Consider the following 10,814-nt stretch of genomic DNA (forward strand, 5'->3'; position numbering starts at 1 on the left):
CCTGCATACAATTGCCCTGTTGGACTAAAAAAAATAACTATAGTTCTTATAACATTAAAAAGTGTCTTGATTTGCAGGGTTTACTATTTCAAAGGCATGGATGAGCCATTAAGATAAGGAAAAGTTAAAATGCCTTTCAAGTGTCTTCTGCATTTGAAAGGACTTTTAGGCAGGTGACTGCAGAACAAGGACTTTGGTAATTACTTTGAAGTACGTTTCCTTAAAGTGATACTTTGATCATAGAGGCACCTTCTATTTATATTATTATTTATTAACAATATTTATATACCACTTCCCATTTGAAAACAAATCCTGAAGTGGTTTACAAAAGAAAAGAAAACACACACGTACTATGAGATTGGTACAAAGACTGCTTTCGCTTTCCTCCAGCCATGAGCTAACAGATACGTAGCTTTATAGAGGACGAGAGAGAGAGAGAGAGAGAGAGAGAGAGAGAGAGAGAGAGAGAGAGAGAGAGAGAAGGCTTTTCTGTTACAATATATCTTGACATTATTGTGATCAGAAGAAAGTAGGGGGAGAGTAGTGGAAATCAACTGTAGCCGAAGTTGCACTATGGTAATCTAATATTCTTTAATATAAATGTGTCACTGTATTCCATGGCCTAGGCTATGGCATGTGGTGCTAACTTTGCAGAGACTTCTAGCAAGAACTTCCATCTTAAATGCAGTATGGCATTATTATTGTTTATTTGACATTTAGGTGATTGTGAAGTTGTGCAGGAGGCTAAAAGCAGAACTATGTGTGGTGTTCTTTTAAATAATTCTTGAATAGCAAGAAGGTGTGCTTCAAGTGCTGGTGATACTGCATTCTTAGCAAACGCACCTGTATATAATTAAGAAATGGACTTGCAGAACACAAATTATTATGTAGCCACGTAAAGTGAAATATGCAACATGTCAACTTTGATATTCTTTACTTCCAAAACCAAAAAAAATATGCAACATGCTCACTTTGTGGCTGATTAGAGAAGGGATGTGTCTTCTCTTAGAAAGTTGCCAATGTTAAGGTCTGCATTTTCCCCCCAACGACCAAGACTTAAGATCCTTGCTACTTTATAAAAATGTAAGTGAAAGTCAGCTTCATTTAATTTAACTTGCCAAACATCAGTTAAGGAAAATCTTTGGAAAAGAAAAAGATGGCATGAAATCAAGATACATGTAACTTTAAACAGGTCAAAGAAATCTTAAGACTATTTCTTAATATTCAGGAAAGTAAAGCTGTGCATTAGAATCAGACTTGCTACCTGACCTGATCAGTCTTGCCCTGTGATTACGTATAATATGACTCAAGCAACAAGTGATATTTTCAGGAACTCCCTAGATATTCTCTCTCTCTCTCTCTCTCTCTCTCTCTCTCTCTCTCTCACACACACACACACACACACACACACACACACACACACAAAGAGAGACTTATCTTATGACAAGTGCAAAGAGATAATGTGCTTACTAGCTACTAGTGGAATGCCTGTCATTACAAGCAGGATAGGTTTAGGAGGAAGACCTGTAACACCCCTTTGTACAATGAGTTTCTGCCCAATCAATCCATAGGTTCCAAAGCCACCCAGGATCAAGGGTGTGGGAAAAACACTACTCCCACTGTAACAACGTCCTAAATTACAACACTTCATGTTTCCTCAAAGAAGCAAGTGACAATTATGAATACCACCAAGGTGGAGGCTCAATTGTGTCAGACTACAGCCTGTTTTAAGTTTTGTGGGGACCTGTTCCTGTTTGAACTGAGGACTTTTTGGTTCACACCTCAGTCTCTTAGTCATTATGTTATACTAATGCTGTGATCCTAGAAGCAAGCTCCATTTAAAACAATGGAACTTAGCTTTGAGTAAACATTCATAGGATTGCACTTTCAGGACCTCTCTTGATTTTATGCAATTTAGGGCATGATACTCCCATACATGTTTAGATAGGGGGGGGAAAGGTATACAACTCACAGCATGCCCCAGACAGCCATACTGGCTGGGGTATGTTGGGAGTTGTAGTCCTTTTTTCTGTCTAAACATGCATAGGATGGTACCTTTAAACAGTAATATAATGCTATAGGACAGGCATCACACGAGGAAGTTTCGGAAGAGAGTTTGGGGACATCTTTGGCCATGAAAGCAGAAGCAGGGTGAGGGGAGGTCAAAGAGAAGGATGTAAAACTGTAGAATTCCCTCCAATTCTGCATGAGCATAGCCCATTCCCTATTCCTACTGGATCTATACATACTTAGATGTAGTCAGATTCCAAGAAGAGATAAAATCAACACTTTAGATTTGTTCTTTGTTATTATGCAAAGTCTGCTTATTTAAACAATAAAGACATACATTTTCCACTACCATCTGCATACTTCCTTCCAGGGAGGAGGAGCCAATGGTCAGTGAAAGAGTACCTGCTTTAAAGAAGGTCTCAGGTTCAGTTTCTGTCATTTTCCATTATAAGGATCTTAAGTAACAAGACTAGGGGAAAATTCTGACTGAGGCCTTGGAGAACAACTTCCAGTCAGAATGGAAAGGGTCCCTCTGGGACTACAGCTTTTGGGGACTGCAAATCCCATCATTCCTGACCCCTGGACATGGGAGTTGAAGTCTATGACCCTGTTCAGATGACATGCTAAGCCACGGTAATTAAGCATTTTGAGCTAAACATTATAGCTTAACATGTCATCTGAACCATTCTTAACCATGGTGGTTATATTACCTAGGTTTAAACACGCTCACCTACCGTTTGCTGCAAAAGGATTAGCGGCCTAGCATGTTGTCTGAACAGGCCCTATAACATCTGAAAGGCCCCAAGTTGTGGAAGGCTGAGATAAATCAGCTTCGTTTGTCCACATGTTTTATAGATTCATACATCCTACAGAATATGAGGCATGGGGCGGGGTGCTATCAGTATGCTGATGACACCCAAATATATTTCTCTATGCCTTCAATAACAGCGTCAGCTAAGGATAGTGTGTCTCCTCTGAATGAATGCTTGGAGGCGGTAATGGGTTGGATGAGGAAAAACAAACTGAAGCTGAATCCAGACAAGACGGAGGTGCTCGCTGTCAAAGGCCACAACCTAGGTTTGGAGGTGTGTCAACCGGTTCTGGATGGGGTTACACTCCCCCTGAAAGACTATGTTCGCAGCTTGGGGGTGCTCCTGGATCCGTTGCTCTAAATGACAGCCCAGATAGATGCAACGGCCAGGAGTGCCTACTATCAGCTTCGGCTGATACGCCAGCTGCGTCCCTTCCTAGAGTTGGAAGACCTAAAGACAGTACTGCACGCACTGGTAACTTCGAGGCTTGACTTCTGTAATGCGCTCTACATGGGGCTACCTCTGTGCCTAGTCCGGAAACTTCAATTAGTCCAAAATATCGCAGCCAGGCTGGTCACTGGTACACCTAGGGGTGACCACATTAAACCAGTTTTAAAATCTCTTCACTGGCTGCCGATTAGTTTCCGGGCGAAGTACAAAGTGTTGGTTATTACCTTTAAAGCCCTACATGGTTTGGGTCCAGGCTACCTGCAGGATCGCCTTCTCCTGTACAATCAGCCCTGCATACTCAGGTCCTCTGGGAAGAATCCACTTCAGCTAGCAAAAACTAGATTAACAACTGTTACCCAGAGGACCTTCTCTTCTGCTGCTCCCAGACTGTGGAATGGCCTGCCGGAGGAGTTTCGTCAACTTGACAGTCTTTTAGAATTTAAAAAAGCAATAAAGACTGATCTCTTCCAGCAGGCCTATCCAGTGAAATTTTAGAATGTTTTCAGGATGTTTTAATCATGTATGGTATGTTTTAATTCGTTTTAATGTGTATTTTATCTCATGTTTTTATACTGTTTGTTTTACACTTTGAATTGTTTTAGTTTTTGTGAACCGCCCAGGGAGCTTCGGCTATTGGGCGGTATAAAAATGCAATAAATAATAATATACAGTTTTAACACTATTTAAATGAACATCACTTCTAAAGGAAACCTTTCTTTCTATGCATTTGCTCAAGTTTCAGCCAAAAGTCCGTTGAATATACTAACACTTAAGTCAGACACTGAATTTCCTGAAGACACCTTTCTATTTGCTTGAAAAAGCATGTTTTTTACATCATGGAAGCAATTTTCAGCTTCTACAACATCCCAGATTTCAGTACTGACCACTTTCCTAAAGAACTTTTGTTTTAAATCCATTTGATTTTATAGTTGCCATTTCACTACAAACAGGAGTACTATTGGGGCTTCAAAGACAGTACTGAACTTTTGATCATAACTTGCAATACTTTCTACAGAAGTTGCAATCCTCTAGAGACTCCTACATACTATTATATGTTTATAGCCACACAGAATGTGGTTGCCTGTTGATTCTTGATCATAGGAGTTTAAGATGGTTCAACCCCCTTGCTTTTTCCTTCTGCTCCAGGAAAAGATCAAAGTTTTGTTTTTGTTTTTAAGCCAACAGGCCACTGCAAAAAGATGAAAACACGGCTACTGCACATACGTTTTTGCAGTATTTAGCCCAGGGTAATCATTTTCTGTTTATGCTTTAGCAGGCCTACACCACAGTTATCCTAGATAAATCTACACTTACCTATTGTCATTAACTCACCACTAGCCAGTGCTTATCTATACTTGCAGCCAATTAGAGATGAGCAACTTTTACCTCTTAATCATAATAAAGGACTAGATGTATACACATGTATAACTCCTAAACAGGACTTCAGAATAAAGAATAGTTGAAACTAGAACTGGGATGTGACAGCAGAGAAAAAAGACACTTACTCCTTCCCTGTTTCTTTAACCATAGGATTTACTAAATACTATATTGGGGGCAATTTCTTTCCTCCCTAGATATATGTTCCCAATCTGGGAGCCGAATAAATTATTGCAGGCTTTATCCAAATCAAGTTGTATAAAAGAACTTAAGTTTTACTTTTTGAAGGTGTGGACAGTAAATTCTAAGGGGGAAACCTACCAAATCAGTCCAATACAGTCAGTCACATTTGTGCCAATTCAGGACACACAACTACAAATGGTTAGCAAAAGAAGAACTTAAATTCTTAGCTGAAGGATCAGAAATTCAATCTCTAGAGACTTACATCCATGTGGCACAGTACATACACACACTGTGCCTTAGAAATTTCCATTCCACTTTTTAAAGCCAGCTTAAGATTTGGATGGTTTTAAAAGTCAAGTCAACTATTCTTAACTACGCTTGAGGCAGAGATACTGATCACCATATATATCTAATGTGCACAAACATTAAGAATACCACAACTTTAATGTCACTATTCCACAGAGCCCACTCAGGTTTCACATTTGTAAAATTACATAACATTTTACTTCAACAACTATTAGGAAAAGTTGAGTGCCCATAAGATAGCACTGTCTTAAAGTTTTTAGTTGCACCCTAAACCTGCAGCAATATCAGCAAATACTTAATTGTATTGCTATGGTTACTGCAAATTAACTTAAAACATTCACAGAGAAAGAAAGCACATCTCTGAAGAATCAGTCTTATATCATAGTCTTTACATTTGCTGCACCAGCAATTATGTGTTTACAGGGGTATTCTCCAACTGTTGCATTAACCTAACATCACTTCAGCATTGCAAACAGATAGATTAGTACATATATTTAAAACCAAGAGGTAAGTTCTAGTACTCAAGCACTCTAAGTTTATATGAAGTTGCAAGTACCGAGAAAGTTCCTCGATAGAAACCATACCTTAGAATAAATAAATTAAAGAAAATACAAGGAAGGAGAAGAATTGCAATAGAAAATGTAATGCAGCCTTACAGTTGTTAACCTCCTGATTTAAGTAAGGATCCCTTCCGGGAAAATAGTTAACTAGACTCACTGCCTTGTGACAAATAGGCAGGCAGGCAAATTTGTAACTTAACTGTATGGCTGAAATAACATGACCATGGCTAGAACTTAACTTGCGTCCCTTATGTCTCATCACTTGCCCTTCCTCCTCTTAAAAGAGTTTGTAAGGTGACTGACTTACCAGATTAAACACCGTTTCTACAATATCTCTGTTGGAGACTTCACCAACTTCCACAAGTCCTGTCAGAACAGCAAATTTCATCCTGATACCACGGATGGGGATTCCTGGATTCAAAGGCTGTAGCTTGCTCTCCATTTCAACTGTGTTTCCTTCTTTCCCCCCTCCGGCACTTCCCCCTCCTCCGTCATCACCTGTTGGTTGGGGAGAAGAAACCTGTTTGTCTTCACTAGCCATAGCTAGTTCACTTCCAAGTTACCAGCAGATGCCAGCACTCCAGAAATAAGGAGCTCAATGTCTTCAGTGTGGGTCTTCGGGTCCAGTTTCTGAAGAACAAAGTCGGGTGTCCTCCGGAGCCCTGAGAATCTTGGTTTTTCTCCCTCAGCACCAGAACCTGGACAGTGGTCTCTCTAATCTGAAAAAATGCCATCATCACAATAGTAAATAATAATGATAATGATAATGATAATAATAATACATATGTCATTACCGAGATTTCTAAACTATGCCCATACGTATGTCGTTAAAGAGATTTCTAAGCCTCTACCTAATTGCAAAACTCTCCTCCATTCCCTTTGCACTCACACCCGCTCCCCTCCCTCTCTGGCTCCCAAGGAAATAAGGGCAGGCGCAACTCCATCATGCAGGTAAGCGGCTCCCTGCCGTATTCTTGCTCCGGCGTTGAACTTGCTTGCAGCGAGAAAAGAGCCGGGTTCCTAAAGCGAATTTAAACGGGAAGAGTGGGGGGAGGAAAACGCACCTCCCCCTTCACAGCCGGCTATTCCTGCAGTGTCTCCCGCTGCTGTCCTTGCATTTCAGCAGCAAACGCGGCTGCCGGCTGCCGCGGCTCCTTCCCCCCCGCTCACGCACGCAGTCACAGGTGCAAGGACAAAGTGGGGCCAGCGAGGAAGTTCGCCCTCGCCCAGCGCTGCTGCTGCTGCTGCTGCTCGCCTCTGCCTCTGCGAACGGGGGCAAAGGGGGAGGGAGGCGCTGCTGCTGCTGCTGCTGCCGCCGCTTCCAACGCCAGGGGCGGGGAGGTGTCTCCTGTGCTTTCCCCCCCCCCCCTCCAAAGCCACCCCCAGCCTGCCTAGGGTGGGAAGAGGGCAGGGGAGGAGCTTCAACCTTCAGGAAGGAGCCTCAAGTTTTCTTGTGCAGCTACCTCACGCCGCAGCCACCACAGTTGGCTCCTCCATCGCTTCCTGCCTGCTCTAGCAGTTGCTGCTGCTGCTCTCTGCCGCCATGACAGCGCTGAGCCGAGCCCCAGGAGTGTTGCCGGGCGGACGGCAGTGCGCCTGCGCAGCCAGGAGCGGGCGGGGCAGGGAGGCGAGAGGGGCGCAGAGGGCTCGCAGGAGGCGGTGCCCGCGCAGGCTCAGGTGAGCTCAGGTGTGTCCAGGTGAGCGGCAGGCGGGGCCTGTCAAGCAGGGAGAAGAAGAAGGCGGCCCTCTGCTTTCCCTTGCGGTTATGGGCGGACATTTCGACAAAAGCCGCGGCCGAGAAGGAAAGCCGCATAATCCTTTTTCTAGTTTCGGATTAGGCGACACCAATAAGCTCTTCCAGAGCGGCCAGTCTAGGTTATTTTTTAGTCAGTTCCGGAAAAGCCGAGCAAGAAGAAGTTTGATAGCATCGTCCGGGAGATATTAAGTGATTTTGTGGGTCAGGTACTTAAAGTGCAATCCTATGAACACTTTGATTCGGTGCTAGTCCTTTTGAATTCGCGGGGTGGGGTGCAATTACTTCTGGGAAAGTATACAAGGAATCGAGCAATTAAACCGGGGGTTGCATGCTGGACGGCGTGTTTTTCATATACATGCACAAAAACACTGTTTGTATTTGCATGTGAGTATACGAATGCAAAATCCCTGGTGGCATAACTGCTATGTGCATACTGTTTTCTGAACAGTACTTTTTTTTCCTGCTTTAGCCTGCATTATAATTAGGGCTGGCACAAGTTTAAAGTCATATGATTTTTTTTCCAGTTAAATCTATATAAAGTTGCATATTAACCAAAGAATAGTTTTGAAGCAAAAATAAAAATAAATTATAGGTTTTGTTTTTAGATGATGCAAACAGCACACATTCTTGGAAGAGACTGTGTGAATGTGGAACATAGAAGATGGTGTTTGTGGTCCAGTTGACAAAGTTCCTTTTCAGTCAATCAAGATTTTTAAAAATTATTATAATAACTGAAAGTGGCAGAAGGGCCCCAGGATGCTTTAGACCTCCCCTTCTGTAGGCAGAGACAAGGGTCTACCAGCAAAGGCCTCCTCCGTATGCCAACAGAAAGCTCTGCTATCCAAAATATTCTACAAGCAGAGGAGGACACATCAGGACATTCCTGGATTCACAAGACCACTTGTTCCCCTGACATGCTCCCAAAACTACACCCTGGAGCTAATGTAATTAATTCCTTGCAGTTGCTTTCTGTTAGAAAGAAATGTGTTGTTTCTATCAAATAAACCAGTGAAAAACTACCCTAGAGACTTTGAGCAGGCCAGGCTGTGGATGCAGCAGATTTCCACCACCACTGATAATTAGGGTTGCTCTGTCCAGTTGTAATGCTACAGACACACTAGTGGCTCTTAATATGGATTTCTGTTAGTGTATGCTCTTTAAGCAGCTCACAGAAGCAAAAATCAAAACACAACATTAAAAAAACAAATTATATTAAAAAAAATAAGAAACAATAAAATGCAATATAAAAACTTTCTAGCAGACGAAAATAAAACAAAAAATAGAATTTTGCAACATATAGTATATGTGAAAATGCTCAAAATTAATTCAAGTGATTTGTACTGAGAGGCCTCAAACTAGTCACATAATTTACATGCTGCCATAAAATGAGAATTATGTCCATGGAATATGAGTTTGCATGTATCTTCTGCAAAGAAATCATGAACTCATGGTCAATTATTAACCATTCAGAGTGCTACTTATTTGAGAACTTGTTCTTCAAGACCCACTTCAAAAATTACAACTCTCGCACATAGAGAAATCATTCCATGTAGAAAACAGAGTTTACTGCGATGTGTGAAAAGCTCTGAAAGTACGTTTTGGATCATGACTACCAGTTTAGTCAGCCAAGGCAATGTTCTCCTGGCACAAGAAACACATCATGCTTCCAAAATGAAGAAACAATGTTGTTGTTTTAAAATCTCATTACATGTGTTAATTATGCTGGATGGGAATTATGATAGTTGCAGTCCATCATATCTGGATGGCACCAGATTGGAGAAGACTGTGTTAAACAGTGAAAAGGGGTCTTCTTTTAGCACCCTTCACTATCCTTATGCTGGCTCAACACAGAGAAGTTTTTTTTTGTGACGTATAATAAAACTAAATGATATGCGAGTTGAGGGCTGTTGTGAAGGGTCGGCATGGTTGGGAACTTGCCAAGGGCCCACACCCAGCAGGGGCCCACTGATAAGAGCACCTGGAGTGAACCTGCTTGTTCACTTGTCTCTTGCTGTGTCCGAAACAACAGTAACAGTGAAAAAGGAGCAGTCAAGCAAGTGGTAGCAATGATGAGAACGAGGGTGAACAGCAAGAGCAGCAGGTGACAATGGTGGTAAGAAGGAAGACTGGCTGTGTTCAGAAGACATCTTAAACCATGGCTTTAACCATGGTGAATAAGGCCTTCTGGCTTAACCACCGTGGTTAAAGGTGTCTTCCAAACACAGCCACTGAAGCAAAAAAAAAACCAAAAAACCATGGATGGTCCCTTGCCCAAGGGACCTCAAAAACCTGAAGCCAGAGATCAAGTTTCTTATCCTAGGTGTAGAACTGCAACATGAATGAAAGAAACATAGCCATTCACTATCACATTGAGATTTCCACTAGCAGGCATGCTGCCATGTATCTTGCTTTGGAACCTGAGGTGCTTGCTGGGGATAAAATAGGCTGGGTAGTAAGTTGCAGTTGAAAAGAAGTAATAACTAAAAGGGTTAAGCATGCTGTTCCAACACAGCAGACCACTTCTTTGCTTCAAATTGTATCCTCCCAACATCACTTTGCAAAAGAAAAGATGTGTAAGATAAAGTTTCTTAGCTCAATTGTCTAACTTCATTTTCTGTGTATGTTCCTGTGAGCACCTTTTAAAAGGAAAGTGGGACCGGCCTACAAATTCACTGAAATATAAATAATTACACAGTCTAATTGGGCTCAAAATCAGTACATTCCCTTATTCCATACTGCCAAGATGCTCCATTTCTTGGTGGTTCTATCAAAATCTATGGAACAGATTATTTCCAAAATGTGCTTTAACATTTTTCATTACTGGCTCCATCAACAATCACAATGATGCTAGGAAACATGGCTACCAGCACCATACCCAAATTAATTAGCAACAGTTACCACTCACACTCCTACTGTATCAGAGGAGACTCTGGCTGGGTTTGTATATAATGCTGTGTATGATAAACACTATGCATCAAAAACTATGCAACCAGCCAGCTATGGCTATTCTAGAAAGTGTGGGTTCTCAGAGTGGGGTGTTTGGGCAGCTTAACCCATCATGGGTGGCAGAAACATCCCACAGATGACACACAAACCCATCATGAGTTCCACCAGAAAATAAACCATCATGGCTTGTTGTGTGAACCCAGCCCCCATCTCCCACTGTTTAGCTCATCCTGCAAGCTACTGAAGTAAGCAACAAACAGACGTGGGCCAACTCTCAGGAGGATTCCTTTATCAATACAGCAAGGCTGTAATATATCATAAGACAATGCAGGACAATGAAGACAATGAGGAACCTTTGGTAGTCCCAGGCTTTCCATTCCCCTGAACTGGATTTGGGATTGAAAGGAAAAGTGG

General features: G+C 42.0%; 1 protein-coding gene across 3 annotated transcripts in view; it reads right to left on the reverse strand.

Annotated features, from left to right (window-relative positions):
* Positions 1-7,263, reverse strand: part of LRBA (LPS responsive beige-like anchor protein) — a 424,729-nt gene extending 417,466 nt beyond the window's left edge. For all 3 annotated transcript variants that reach the window (XM_063136108.1, XM_063136109.1, XM_063136107.1), the window contains exons 1-2: positions 7,125-7,263; positions 6,006-6,417 (exon numbers count right to left, since the gene is read on the reverse strand). In XM_063136108.1, coding sequence (XP_062992178.1) covers positions 6,006-6,239 — 234 coding nt within the window. In that variant the 5' untranslated portion in view covers positions 6,240-6,417; positions 7,125-7,263. The remainder of the gene's footprint in view (positions 1-6,005; positions 6,418-7,124) is intronic.
* Positions 7,264-10,814: the final 3,551 nt, after the last annotated feature.

The sequence above is a fragment of the Elgaria multicarinata genome, chromosome 10 (assembly GCF_023053635.1).
Source record: "Elgaria multicarinata webbii isolate HBS135686 ecotype San Diego chromosome 10, rElgMul1.1.pri, whole genome shotgun sequence".
NCBI lineage: Eukaryota > Metazoa > Chordata > Lepidosauria > Squamata > Anguidae > Elgaria > Elgaria multicarinata.